We start from the raw sequence: 15,442 nt of genomic DNA on the forward strand, positions 1-15,442 counted from the left end.
GACGCGGTGTACAATGAAGCCCATGGTGAAGCGACAGGACCCCTGAAACAGTGGGGGTCCATGCTACGAGACACTGAAGTAAGTGGTCGGCACTACCCCAGCACACAACGGGGCTGTCAGTGCTCAGGTGGCCATGGCAGAAAGGGACACATGTCCGGCTAGGCGGCTCTTCTCTGCTTCCTCTCATCTGCAGAGACAGTGCTTTTCCTGGGCCTCACCAAGAGCTGCCTCTTGCTCTGGCGTCCCCACAGCATGTGCTGTGCTGCAGCACAGGACTCGGACTCCATCTGTCTGTCTCTGCCCACCATTCCTGAGGATGACCTTATCAGAGGCAGAACTTGTACGGTTTATTTCTGTGTTCCCCTCACAGTACTCAGCACACAATAGGCGCCAAATAAATGCTGAATGGTGAAATATATGAACAATCGAATCACTGTTGACTGGGGGCTGCTGCCTGAGCATACCTGCTCGATGAGAGCATGTGGACTCCGGACAAATGACCCAATGAGGGAAGGAGGGTCCCCCCAGACTCCTTCACAAGTCACAGCCCTGCCCAGCCCCAACTCAGGGCTGCTCCTCCACTGCTGAGCCCTCAAGGCCTTTCCCTGATTCAGCTCGGGGCACCTCCTCCAGCCCTCTCTCCTGACACCCAGGCTTCCTGGCTGCCAAGTCTCATTTTCCCCACAAGACAGTCACTTCCATGGGGACATCTGTCTACGTTAATAGACATTCTTGGAATGAATGGAAATTTTATTTTATTTATTTATTTTTTTTAAAGATTTTATTTATTTATTTGACAGAGAGAAATCACAAGTAGGCAGAGAGGCAGGCAGAGAGAGAGGAGGAAGCAGGCTCCCTGCTGAGCAGAAAGCCCGACGTGGGGCTTGAACCCAGGACCTGGGATCATGACCTGAGCCGAAGGCAGCGGCTTAACCCACTGAGCCACCCAGGCACCCCTGAATGGAAATTTTAGTAACAAAATAACTTTGTTTCATGTAAAATCCCATTTCGTAAGCCTTGTGTCCTAGATTTTCTGTTAGTTAACATTTCTTTTTTTTTTATTCTTATCGTGTAACCCATGGAAAGCCAGAAGGTTGACCTGTGTTCCTCAGCAACAGAGGGAAGCCACAGGTGGCTCAGAAAACACTGAATTCAAAGACAGACTATGAGCTGTTCCTTACAAACGGACTAAGCCCAGCACTGACCTCTTTCCACAGATCTCGCAGATGTATGGTTTTTCACCAGAATGCCGACGTAAGTGAGTCTGCAAGTTACCTGCCTGCAAGAAAGCGGGGGAGAAAAAGCACACACCAGTCACGAAAAATTCCCTTACAGACTCTGCAATGCACAAGGCAAATGGGCAGCTTGAGCCAGGCCCCGGTCCCACATTCTCAGTGAAGATTAGCTTGACTCAAAAGCAGCCTCGTGCAAAGAGACCAGGGGCCAGCCCGAGTCTTACTCTGGGGAGGGGATCTGCCCAGCAGCCTGCCGAACACGGACGTGTCTCCATTCTGCCTGCCCCACATGGGCCCCAGGCTTGTCCCGTCTCAGGAGTGCACTGTGCTGCTTCCCTCGGAAATGGGGCCGGCACACTGTGGAGGCTGCTTTGGGGGCTGCGGAGCTTTTATTTTAAATAGACCTTGATGTGCTTTATTTGGGTTTTTTAACTTGCACCATCTATATTCAAGTGTCCTTGAAAAGGAAAGGAGCCCCTGTACTTCATTATTTCAGGATTTCTGATTTTTCAAAAACCCGCTTTTGCTTCTAGAGAAGGTGAGACACATGCAGACAGGCCTTCCCGTGGCAGCATGGCTGTTCTCCTGGCCAGGCTGTCGTTTTTTTACCTTTGTGCAAAAATGTACGTCTGGGGCTTCAGGGCAGCCAGCTCACTGCAGGGCCTTTTATGTTCCTAATTTCTGAAGCTAGCAGGGCTTCACAAAGAATAATGTATTTAAGTAGAGATCACAAAATTGATTTCCAAGTAATAATCAATAGGAAGTCCACAGGAAATTGCCTAAAGTACACTGAAATTAAAATTGTAATTGCCTCGTATTAAAAAAGCTCCTGGCTAATGTTTCAAATTAGGATTTGAAAACAAAATCCTCCATTCCTGGAACTTAACTTAATAGACTCAATCTGTCATGTCCCCTGCCTAATTTTTTATAGTGTTCTGTTACAAAGACACTGAAATGAATGAATATAACCAAGGGTAGTATGTGCAGGCAGTATGCACAAAATAAGCCAAAAAAGGAGAATGAGCAGTAACACCCCACTAACAAATCAGGCTTTGGAAATCTACAAACTTGATTTTAAACAAAATGCATAGACAGTTCACAGCTATGAGTTTGAAAATGGTCTGAAGTTCACGTGTGCGTGGAAACTTACAAGCAGAGAAAAGTGTGGTCTGGGGGTTTTACATCACAGAATGTGGAGATTCTGTGTGTCAGGCTCTGGGGAATCACCGAGTCAGATGTTATCTTTCAGAATATGATAAATATGGCTTAAGAAAAAAACCCAGGTTTATTTCAGTAAACAAAAAGGAAAGAATTGGGCAAAACACTGGGAAATCCGCAGCTTTTAATAGAACAGCTACTAATCACAATAAAACAACAGCTGTCAACCGCGGTCTACATTTGGGTTGCCGGCCCTTCCACGCATCACAGAACCAGGCTGAGCCACTGCTGTATCATCTCTTTTCCAGACGAAAGACTCCGATTCAGAGAACTAAAACAGCTGCTCCTATTACGCGGCTGGGCCAAAAATGAGCCCTGGTTCGTGTCAGTCTACACCCTCATGAGTCTCTGAGAATAAACTAGCTTGTGCTGACGATTCAGCACAATAGTCACTTGGCCGTGAGGGAAACAGCTCGCTGGAGGTAAGCTAAGGCACCACTGACTGTTTCAAGTCAGTCAATTCCAAATTCCAGAAAAGCTCATCAATTGTGTAACAATTTGAATTGCACCATCTGCTCGTCTGTTAAATTCAGTCCTTCTTGTTTTAAGCTATTTCGTAAATGATGCATTATGACTGAAGCATTCTCTGAGTCAATTCTGAGTAGTGCCGCATCCTTTCTTGGTAAGTAAAGCCTAATAATTACTTGCTTTCAAAGCAAGTAAAGGTGGCCTTCCACTTAAAATAGTGTAATAAACGACAGTAAAACAAACCCTTGAAAGTTTCTTGTAGCTATTTAATATCAGAAAAGTATAAGGAAAGTCTTCCATCAGCTAAAAGGAGCACATATTGATCTGACCACTGGTATAAAAGTAGATTAAATACTTAAAGATTCAGGCAAAAAAGTCCAATAATGCCGTCAATGATTTATGCCAAATTACACAGCAAACGGGGAGCCAGATTATTTGATCTTCGGTCAAGTATCTGTATTTTTGGTAAACTCTGACTTCCTCTAGTACTAACTACACGCTAAGTACCTAGTCCACATCTTGGAGATTATCTACAGCTGGATATGTGGCCGCTCTCGCCTGCAGTCATGACAGGAACTGCTATCGATTAGTAAGAGATCACCAGGAATGAAGCATTCTGCTCAGCAGCTGCAGATGCCCGTCTCCATGTCACCACAATTCCCTTACAAAGTTGTAGTGTCACAGTCTATGGAAAAGTGAACAGATGCTATGGGAAGGAAGTAATCAGCCTTGGCTCCTACGGGGTGGGGGATCAAATATCCTGACCCAGGCCCCGACTGAGGTCTTGAAGGCTGGCGGCGCTGCTGTGCTGTCTAGCTGTGTTCCAGAATATTAGCACAGAAGAGGGCTCCGCTCCTTCTAAGCAAATATTTTATATTAGGAGGGAATTGTCAGGGTTTTTCAGAGAAAAACTTTGCTGTAGAAAAGAACTAACATCTAATTTGTTGAATAATTAAAAAAATAACTCCTTCTAATAGGTACGTGAGCATCTGTATTTAAATGTGGACAAACCAAGCATATATTTTCTATCAGAGCATTCTTCTAAAGGCAACAGATTATTTACAGGGAAAACAGCCAAGGAATCACACCATTTTAGACACAAAAGGGATCTCAGATCCTAAAAGTCATCTAGAGTTTGGGGGCTTCAGGATTTCACAAAATAAAATTAACAGGGGAGAAAAAAATCTGGAGATGAACACAGAACTGTCACCTAAATGGCAGTGATCATTCTCCTGACAGCAGGGCCTTCAACCCTGGGAATGCATGGATACTAGCTCAGGGCCAGAAGTCTCATGACTCACGAGAAGCTCCCTGAAACCCTCTTACTTCTGCATGTTGCCTGTGGCACCAGGCCATGCCAGTGTCCTGGGGAGCACATCCGTCTCTGGGCAGGGCTCCTCCATACAGCTATGTCCTTCCCACCGCGCCCTGGACCTGGGGCACCCCTCTCCAGACAGCACTGCCAGAAGGCACTGCACCAGCTGCTCAGAGTGTCCATTTTTACCTCTTTGGAGAGATCAAACCGCTCTCCTCTCCCAAAGCCAGCTCAGTGCACCCAGGTTTCCTCCTCCTGTTGCTCACATCACAGATACACAGACCTGCCCCTCCCTACCTTCTCCTCTGGGGGTACCCACTGGTCCAGGTTCTACTCCACATAGGGGCCCTGGCACTGTGGAGAGAGCCTCACCCACACTCTAAAGTATGCAGGGCTCCTGAGGGCTGAGATCCACGCAAAGACCGTGTCCAGAATGATGTTAACAGACGAAGAGTCTGTTGTCACAATCTCGGATTATGGTAGCTTCTCAAAGCTCACGTACAATACTGCTTACAACTCATCATCAAGGTTGTGGTAAACTTTTGTTTTCTTCCAAGACTGATCCTACTAAACAGAAACTGAGTAAACAGAATAAAAGATCGATTCTCATTGGTAAATCTGTTTCCTCACTTTCAAGTCTTCCAAAAGGGAAAATATTTACAAGCTCCCTTCTACCGAAGCAAATATGCCAGCAACAGCATGGGAGCGTTCCAATCCAGCGTAACCACAAACAGGGACTCCAATTCATTCTAAGAAGGGAACACTTGGCTTAAGGTGAAGAATGGTTAGTTAGTGGGCACTACTCGCAAAGTACCCCTGTAGAGAGCAGCCAACAAGCTCTCTTGGCCCAGAATGCCGGAGACCCCGAGGCTTATCACATGCGGGCTCTTCCTTGGGGCTGTGTCCTCTTAACACATTTCACATGGAGGGCGTGAGACACCCCAAACACCACTTCTCCCAGCAGAAATGACCACTCTTCTCTCTGCCCGTCTTGCTCCCTATGTAGATTTCTCCAGCTCACGGCAGAGCTCCTTGGACACGGGAAGCTCGCAACAAACTCTTGCTGCATGAAGTTTTTTCAAAAGTCCTTCTCCATAAAAAATTTTACAACTTGGCTATGAAATGAAACAGCAATATATATCCAAAAACTGCGACTACACATAATCCTGCATTCATAATAATGGGACAGAAATACAGACGCCAGTGCAGAGGAGAGTTTGGTGGCATCTGTCAGCCACACTGCCCCTGACAAGACCCAAGAGGGAAAGTGCAGGACAAGACCTGAGCAATAGTCCCCCACCTCAGCGGCACATTTTGGAATCGCTGTAATACAACTTGCCCACACGCGAGTCCCACCCCAGAGCAACAGAATCGGAGTCTCGGAAGGGAGGTCCTGGCCTGGCCTCGGGGCCGGGAGAGGAGGCTGAAGGCTGACTCCAGACGCCTGAATGGCTGGCTTCCTCTGCTTAGCAATGAAGAGTCACAGAAGGCTCCCAAGCAAGGACAGAACCTACACTGTCACCACATTTTAGAGGATGAAGGGCTTTCATGTCTATTGTCCCAGTCACTGCTCCTAAGACCCCCACGAGGCAGTATATCCCTGTTGTAAGAATTAGAAAAATAAGGCCCAGAGAAGTTATGGTTGCTAATTATGAACAGTCATTAGTCCAGGCCTTCGTCTCTCCCCCACCCCAGAGCTGTAAGGTTAGGATGGTGGCAGAAGACTGGTCTGCAAGAACAGAGGAGCCGGCACCGGGACGGGAAAGTGATGTCTCCTGAGCACGATCTACGTGCCAGACAGCAATTTGTACTCCCCCCAACTCAGGTACTCTCCCTCTCCACATACACACCTGATGGGCTCAGTCTTCTCATCTCCCCGGTTTTACACACAAGGAAGCTGAGGTGCCGAAAGGGGAGGCTGCCTGCCTGAGCTGACTTGAGCAGTAAGCCAGGGGCAGGATCCAAATGCAGACTGCCCGGCCCCACAGCCCCAGCTCGGAAGCCCTGGGCACAGCTGCAATGAAGACACAAGGCCTCTAGTGCCCGCTGGCTGGAGGGGTGAGGACTCCCTTCGGCTCTGCAAAAACTCACTGCACGTCTAATGGTTGCCTGGCATTCTCCTGGATGGCAAGTGCAGACTAAAGACGCAAAGGCAGAGCTTCGGACTTGGTCAGTCATTGCACGTTGGGGGCCGCAGGCATGAGAAGTCACGGAGAGCACAGGTCTGGGTGTGTGGGAGGGTGAAGGGGACCCTGGGAGAGCCGGCTCTGTGGGGAATGTGTCAGAACACAGCCCTGCCACTGAGTTTCTGGGCTCTAGGGAGGGCCTGCCGCCCAGCCCTCACCAGCCTCAAGGGCTCTTCTCTTGGATCAAGGCCTGGCCCGGAGTTCACAGCCGGGGAACAGCATCTGCAGCAGCTACTACTGCACGATCCACCGCACCCTCCACCGGCCAGGTTTACGAACAGCTGTGGGGCGGCTTCTTGCGCACCTCTGGAATGCCCTGGAATGCCAGGGTCCGGCGCAGGGCAGAGCAGGTCGCCTCCTTCTACTTCAGAAGTAGGTTCCCTCAACATTTTCTCCAAAACATGAAATCTCTAGGTTCCTTTCTGTCCAGTGCCAGATCAGCACATGGCCCAAGGGAGGGTGCGGCATACATGGGCCGGACGAGAGAACTGACACGTATCCAGATGAGCTGCTGGTAGTCAGCTAAAAGGCAGTCTGAGAAGGAACGAGAACCGCTCACTCTGTTCCCCACCTCCTACAACCTTGGGCCGCCAAAGAGTGAGATGCCACGAGTCCTGGATCTAGCCCAGCTCCACGCAGCCCCCAGCTGTGTGCTCACTGTGGTTCACTGGAAACGTCACTCATGGATACTAGGACTGCACCCATCCTTAAGGAGGGCTGGGGGGGTGGAGTTCACACGCTTACCAAAAAAATGCTACTTTTGCCCCAATGAACTAAAAATTTGCTTTCTTTAAAATTATTTTCTCCCGATTTAGTGTGAAATCAAAGTTACAGATACCATCAGAGGCTTCTCTCGTTAAGTCCAAACGTAGGTCTTATTTGTAATAATGATAGTAAGAAAACACTGGGTTTCAGGTTTCCAATTATTAACAGTAAATAAGAGTATTCCCACCTGAGAGAAATGTTTCCCACAAATGTTACATTCAAAAGGTTTCTCACCTAAAACAAAACAAAATAACAACTTGTAAAATCATTAGTCATATTTGCACAGTAATTTACAATGTTTAAAACTATTGCCCATGTCCTTTCAAAAAGGAGCGTCCTGTTCTTTATCAAAGTATGAAAATCGGTCGGTACATCCTTAGAATTCTCTCTGGCCTTGAGATGGTGAGCAGAGACGATCTGCCCTATGGCAGCATCGTGTCCCCTGCCCTGCAGCCTGACTCCTCCACCAGCAATTGCTGTTGCCACGAGGGTGACTCGTTCATACCACGTGAGGCATACACACAGAGGAGCCCAAGACAGAAAGTGCCGGGAAGAAGCCCCTCTCCACCGCCCTTCAGCCTCGGCTGCTACATGCTGATGGGGTCAACGAGATTTGAGCATGGGAGATGAGCCTCCCTGCCCACTTCTCACCTCTGATTCTAGGAACTCTGCATAACTGCATTCTGGAATAGAACAGACACAGACTGGACTCCACTACAAAGAGGCCACAGCAGTTCTGAATAGTTTCTAGAATGTGATCTATTTAAAAATGTACTTCGAGGTATCACCTTTCACCTGTAAAAACACTCTCAGGTCTTGAAGATCAAGAACCTTCCTTTTACCCCATTCCCCTAAAATCAAGTGGTTTCATTAAGATTCTTTTAAAAAATTAGCGTTTCCCTTCTTACTGTGTTGCTCGGGTTTGCTACCCCGCTAGCTTTCTGAGCTCCTGCCAGGACATTTTCGTGTTGATCTTTTCCTAAAACTGTTTAATGGCTTCCTCGAGGCCTAGGTGGAGGTTTTGACCCTGAGTAATTATAATCACATGAATCCTGTATTTGGTGAGGATATTTAGGTCTGAAATTATGGGGAGGTTAAAGTGAAAGCCCCCAGTATGAGTTACAACAGTTTGAAAAAAAAAAAAAAAAAAGAGGCCACCTGTCACTGAGACTCACAAGTGACCAAAGGTCGGTAACCCTACTGTCGTGGTTCTCAACCTTTTTACTCTTAGGCTCCTTCACACCCGTAAGGAGCTATTGTTTACATAGGCTGTATCTGTTGGTATAGCCTGTATCAGAAACGAAAGCAGTGATTTTTAAAACACACGACCAAACATTACACTGGCCATCAGAGTGGCTGTGGCCTTTAGGTGACTCCCCTGCACACTCCTGGGAGAAGGAAAAGAAAGCGAGTTAACGTCACAAACTATGATGGAAATGGTCTGGGCCTCAAAGGCCTCCTGAAGAGGCTCTCCAGACCATAATCTGAGAAGTGCTGCCCTCCTCAGTTTTTGCCCCAGGAAACATCTGTGCCAGGACTGTATGACTACGGGCATCCAAAGATGTTCCTTCAGAACAAACCATGTCATTTCTGTTTCCTTTAAAGCTAACCAGTATGCTTCTCAAATACAAATTCAAATGATCACTCGGCTCTAGGAAATTTATGCAAACAGAATGACCTAAATCAAGTTCTTCCAGGGCAAGACGGAGTCAATAAAAATACTGCCTTCTTATAAACTAATTCTGAACTCCTCCTCATGTTCAAGCACCTTATGTTCAAATACATTAAAACTTGTGAAGGGCTTCCAGCTGTTATTAATTCTCTCAATAATACAACGAGGGAGCAAACACCTGCGCAAACGGGGAATCCAAAGTGTAAGAGAACGTCAGATCAGCAATCACAATTACATAAGCACCTTAAAGCGGTTACACTAGTGGCATCCCTTAGTGTATTACTTTCATGCTTTTAATTGTCATTAATTTAAAATAGTGTATTAGAGTCACCAAGTTTAACTACAGGAAGGAAAGTGAAACGTAATTGCATCATGTGATGTATATGTACTATATCACACCTCAAATGAGCACCTGGAAAAAATAAACTTTTTGGAAAGGGGACAAGGTATGAATTAAGGTAGTAAGACTTTGAAAATTCAAAGTTCCAAGTGGAGGAATCGTCATTTGAAAATATCAAATAGTTAAAGGTGACCCTTATTAAAAAGTTTACCTCTTCCTTCCAAACCACAATTTTAAAAAATCTGGTATGAAAATTACTTCCCAGAGAACTCTTACTATTACTCTACGTTAGTTCAGTCTGAATGAACCAACATCATGCTTTATAAAAGATAAACCTACTCTAATTCTAAAGGGCAAATACAGCTTATCTGCTTTAGAATATATCTGAAATTTTCAGTGCATCAAAACAATTCACTACACTTCTTTAGAGATGAAAACTTTATCATATAAAACCATAATTAAAAACGAAAAGGGCACCATCCTTTCAAACCAGTTCTATGAAAGCATCTGCAGATCTTGGAGATTATTCTGTAAAAGTAATCACCAAAAACACAAAAAGCAGCTAAGGCTCCTTGACTGGGTGGGGGGCATTATCAATGACGTCATCAAGCAACAGCAAAACTTCTTACAAAAGCAGGAGCAGGCAGTGGTGTCTGATCGTCTGCATCCTCTCCTTTCCTTTTGCCTGTGGGTACTGAATCAGTGTACCTGTATGTGACCGTTTGTGAAGCTCCAAATTGCTTGGGTGTTTAAAAGGTTTCCCACACAATTCACACGTGTACTGTCTCTGTGACGGAAGCATCTGGGCCGGGTCCTCCATCGTGGCAGCCTCTTCGGGCCTCTCTGTTTCGTTAATGCAGTTAAAATGCTCAGCATGGACGAGGTCTTCGCCTTCGTTTTCTTCAGCACCATGGCTGCTGGCTTTCTCTGTAGTATTTGCACCAGCACATTCTACCCTCTTCATTAAGCTGTCGTCCGGCTTGGCTTCGGAGGGCCGCTCCGCCGATTTCTGGGACTTAAGGAAATTTAGCTTCTTAAGGTGAATGGCCTTTTTGAGCCTCAGCTGTCTGGTGGGCGGCTGGCATGGGTTGTCCGACTCGGGGTCTGGGGCTGAGTCGCTCAAGGGCGGGGCCAAGAAGTGGGGAGGCAAGTGCTCTGAAGACTCCAGGACACATTCGGGGTGACTGCCGGGGCAAGGCTGGCTGTCGCTGGCCCCGAGGTCTGCAGCTGTGCGGAAAGAGCGGGGCTGCTCAGCCGTCCTGTCATGGCCAGGACCCGCAGCCTGTTTGTAGTAGTGCTTGCTGTAGAAGTTTCTGAGCTTGTAGTAGTAACTCGGCTGTCTGAAAGGCAACTCAGGGCAGGGGCCGTCTAGCACGTCGGGTGCTTGTTTGGATGCCTCGCTGGCACAATGAGGGAGAGTCACGGACAGTGGAGGGGAAGTGTGGGAGTCGGCCAGAACCTGACTCTGCTGGACATCGGCGGGACACTCCTGCAGCAAATGAGGAGGGTAGTTTTCGCTCCCGGCACAGTGTGCTTCTGCAGGCAGAGCACCCTGCAGGGAGAATGTGCTGTCACAAGCCACGCCTGGGAGCTGCTCCACAGTGGCTGATTTTAAAAATGTGTGACACAGATTCAGAACATTCTGAACTTGCAAACACTGGGCTGTGTCCAACATTACTTGTATATTGTCCTGGTTAAGATCTAGGTGAGAGGTGTACATGAAGTCCAGGATCTGCCCAATGCCACTCACATTTTTAATATCCAAGTGAAAAACATCACTTTTTTGGCCTGAAGAATTCTGAAAGAGGCTCCTGATAAAAGAAAGGATATCTGTTTACAGTATGATAATTTTTCTCCTATAAATAATGCTCAGGATACTCTTAAAAAATACTATCCTTCCATAAATGCCAAGATTTTAAAATTAAGTATATTTTAATCCTTTAAAAAGTTTTGATAAGCCATTCAACAAAGCAACTCAAATGATTTAAATTATTGTGCTGGATATCCAACCTTCCAAACAGATATCAAAATAAAATTCTGAAATACACTCATTGTTCCTTTCAAAATGTAGTTATCCATATGTATTATTAATTGCATTTAGATAGAGTATAGTAAACTAAAGGACACATATTTTTCATTATTTCATGTCTAGCCTGACAAATTATATTTCAGGCCATAAAACACATAACAAAAATATTTCCATATCTAAGTGCCTTAAAAATGTCTAAAGAAAGAAATAGCGGGGTGCCTGGGTGGCTCAGTTGGTTAAGTGTCTGCCTTCAGGTCAGGTCATGATCCCAGGGTCCTGGGATCAAGCCCTGCATCAGGCTCCCTGCTCAGTGGGAAGCCTGCTTCTCCCTCTCCCACTCCCCCTGCTTGTGCTGCCTCTCTCGCTGTGTCCCTATCAAATAAATAAAATCTTTAAAAAAAAATAGTGTAATAAACCAACATTTGATATTCATTTTTCTATTTTAATTTTTTGATCCATTTTTTTTTTTTAAAGTGGAGCCCAATGCGGGGCTTAAACTCACAACCCTCAGATCAAGGCCTGAGCTGAGATCAAGAGTTGAGATGCTTAACCAACTGACCACTCAGGCGCCCCACATTTGATCCACTCTGAAGTGTTGAAAAACTTCATACTTGAATATAGTTCAAACTGTAAATTCAGTGGCATTAAGTGCATTCACACTGTTGTGTAACAAAACCACCAGCCATTTCCAGAATCTTTGATCTTCCCAAAAATAAACTCTGTACCCATTTAACAATCAATCCCATTCCCCACCCTCAGCCCCTCACAACCACCATTCTTTCTGTCTCTAAGAATCTGACAGCTCTAGGGACTTACATATACTCATTTTGTATCAGATCTGTTAGAGGTTTCTCAGCAACCCAATGGTCCACAAACCAGCAGTGAGAAAAAGAAAAGGCCTACGAGTTAATGAGGGAAAACAGGGAACATAAAGCCCAGGTGTTTTATTCTGGCGGCACATCAAGTCCCAGGTGAACGAATTTGTACTGTATATAAACCAGCAAGCTGACTTAGTGACTGGTCTTGCAAGTTTGCTGAAGGTCTATCTAATCGGATCACCTGCTTCCCCCAAACAGCCTTCAGCTCTGTTCTTACCTAAAGGGAAGAACAAATTAAAAAGGCGTAGGGAAAGCCGAGTCTAGGACTAGGCTGCATGGGGACAAATAGCGCTGCCCACCTCAGTGAGCTGACTTGTTCTACTATCTGTACTTAGAGCATATATGAGAGCTGAGGTTTAACTGGATGATTCAAGATTATCAAGGAGAGATGGAATCACATTCCATATATTGTTTACTAGAACAGTAAAATGGTATGCAGTTTAAGGAAAAGAAAGGTATTTTAAAAAGAAGCTTTAGTGCTTAGACAAATCTCAGTTGATCAGAAAATGTATATAAAATACTTAACTCTAATAATTAAAAAATGATTATATTAATAAGTAAACTAAATTCAAACTTATTTTCTTCAAATATTCAAATGCAAAATGAACACAAAAATATTTTAATAAAAAAATAGAACATGGAATGTTTCCCCTCTCTAATTTCTTATCACAAGGAAGTTCCTACCAGGAATTCTACTCTTCAATCTTTTTAACCTGAAAGGGTAAGAAATATATAGAGAAGACTGACATTAATTAGAACTATTAAAATCAAAGACAGAGTGCCAAAATACGTTCAATCAGCCCAAATATATTTTAGTTAAAAGGCTCTTTGCCTCACAGGTTCTTCTAAATACAAAAAGCAAAAAATCCACAATGTGCTACAAAGATAGGGAGGGTGAAACCCAAGAAGATAAAATTTAGTCAAGATACATCCATGATAGAAGAGCTTTTCCTCTGTGCAGTTAGAAGAAGGGTTTAAATACATACCTAAAATACTGACTGAACGCTGCTAGAACATTCTTATGTGCTTTAAAGCACACTCCTTTCACAACCAACATACAGTCACAAAGCAGGCCTTGAATGCGCTGCTCATGCAGCTGCTGGAGGAGATGGCAGCTGTGCGTAGCCACTGAGTCCATGCTCAACCACCCGGGAGACCTGCAACAAAGAACGTGAATGAGACAGATTCAGCGATACGACTGGGAGCTGACCACCCCGGAACCCACGGACTGACGGGCAGCTCGTGGTCATGATTCCTGGTTGGTCACACTTCCAACGAACCAACAAAGAACCACAAAAGCCTTGTGTCTTAGGCATTAGGCCAGTGCAGCTCAACAGAAACCTCTGCACTGATGAAAACACTCCGCATCTGCACTGCTCACTACAGTAGCCTCTGGCCACGTGTGGCCACCGAGCACTTGAAATGTGGCTAGAGTGACTGAGGAATAGAACCTTTAATTTATCTAAACAGCCACCATACTTGATAGGGTCCATGTAGAATATGACCCCGATAATGTTATGTGCACTTCTGTCCTTTCTACTTAGGAACAATTCAATGAGAACATACAGACACTCGTAAGTTAGGCAAAAGTCAACCGGATGAGATCAGTCAATATTTCCTAAGCACCCATACAAGGGGCACTGAGTCGAAAGGTGGGAAAATCAGAAGCTTATTTGGGGAGATATAGAAGAAGTTAAAATAAACTAGCATCACTAGACAGTAATAAAAGACGTATCACAAAGTGGCATGTCTGCCCATTTGTTCCTTTTTCCCTATGATTTTATTTATTTGAGAGAGAAAGAGAATGTGCGGGTGCATGCACATGAGCAGGAGGGGAAGAGGGAGAGAGAATCTCAAGCAGACTCCCCCTTGAGCGTGGAGCCTGACACGGGGCTCAACGTGGGGCTCAATCTCACGACCCTAAGATCATGACCTGGGGCTCAATCTCACGACCCTAAGATCATGACCTGAGTCGAAATTAAGAGTCAGATGCTTAACCAACTGAGCCCCTTGGGTGTCCCAGTCTCATCTTTTCCTTCCTGCATTTCTGCTAGGGCACCACTATAGCAGACACCTGTCTTGCAGGTACCCCGGGGAGGGAATACTAGAATGCATAAGGTGCCTGCTAATCAGCTTGAGAGTGCTGAAGCCAAGTCAGTAGTAGGATACGCTGTACGTCTGTGTGTGTGTGAGAGAGAGATTTACTATTTACTGACTACCAGGCGCCAGGCACTGAAGGTACAACAAACAAGACAAAACATGCCAGATCGCCCCCCCACACAAGTACATGATACACAACTGAACAAATACAGAAGTGAGAGCTAGACACTGGAACACACGGATGAGGAAGGCATGGGATCATGCCCAGGAGCACAATCCAGTGAGACACAATCATGGGAAGAAATGTAGTGGGGAGAAAGGAAGTCAGACTGGGACAAGCCTATGGAGGCTAACATGGCAGTTTGCTACAATAAAAACCTGAAAAGCCGTTATTTGCTTTATTCGCTTTCATCCTCAGTGCATACGCATTACTGAAAGTCACTAAACCATGAAGCCAAAACCCAAGCTTTTTAACACAACTACTTCTTCCATTACCATCACCATCACCATCACCACCACGACCATGACCATCATCACCATCACCTTATCCCCATTGTACCCACCATGTGTCAGCCAAAATAAACTACCTGCGCCTCCCTAAATGAGCTGTGTTAGGGACAGTTTGAAACCCTAGCCCACTGCTCATTACCTGCATGACTTTGGGCAAATGACTTCTCCATGTCCACTTTGCTCATCTTATCTCATGAGTTACTGAGACAACCGTGAGAGCCCACGTGAACATCTAGTATAGCAACTGACATATTAAGTATTCAACAAATGTCATCTATAAGGAACACTTGGAAAGCCTGTTAAAAATGCAGATTCCTGGATACCGTCGAGAGTTCTGCTCAGTCTAGGGTGGGATGTAGACATGTGTGCTGGAAGCATCCAGGTGATTCTGAAGCAGGCAGATTACAGATCTCTCTCTGCCTTGCTCTCTCCCCAAGAGCCTTTGGTTCTGATACTTCTTGTTCTGGGAATACTTTACTTACACTGGACTCTCCCACCTTTCAGATAAGGCCCACTCCCCTATGAAGGCTCAGCTGAGCGGTGACCAACTCCTAGAAGCCTTTCCTGCCATTTTAAAACTTGTTCCTTCCTCCCCACTGTTCCTTCCTGAAGTGTGACTCTGGGGTCCCTCCTCTGCGATCTCATCCATAAGATAACTTCTCATTATGCCCCATCATTTGTATCTCCAACTCTGCTGTGAGCTCTGAGGGTACCATCTTATCCATC

General features: G+C 45.6%; 1 protein-coding gene across 5 annotated transcripts in view; it reads right to left on the bottom strand.

Moving 5' to 3' along the window:
* The window catches only part of ZBTB49 (zinc finger and BTB domain containing 49), a 56,962-nt gene that overhangs the window by 5,489 nt on the left and 36,031 nt on the right, over positions 1-15,442 (bottom strand). For all 5 annotated transcript variants that reach the window (XM_047718866.1, XM_047718870.1, XM_047718867.1 and 2 more), the window contains 4 exons: positions 13,093-13,263; positions 9,908-11,010; positions 7,375-7,421; positions 1,206-1,279 (listed from right to left, as the gene is read on the bottom strand). In XM_047718866.1, the coding sequence (XP_047574822.1) occupies positions 1,206-1,279; positions 7,375-7,421; positions 9,908-11,010; positions 13,093-13,244 (1,376 nt within the window). In that variant the 5' untranslated portion in view covers positions 13,245-13,263. The remainder of the gene's footprint in view (positions 1-1,205; positions 1,280-7,374; positions 7,422-9,907; positions 11,011-13,092; positions 13,264-15,442) is intronic.

Source organism: Lutra lutra, chromosome 2, assembly GCF_902655055.1.
Source record: "Lutra lutra chromosome 2, mLutLut1.2, whole genome shotgun sequence".
Classification (NCBI taxonomy): Eukaryota; Metazoa; Chordata; class Mammalia; order Carnivora; family Mustelidae; genus Lutra; species Lutra lutra.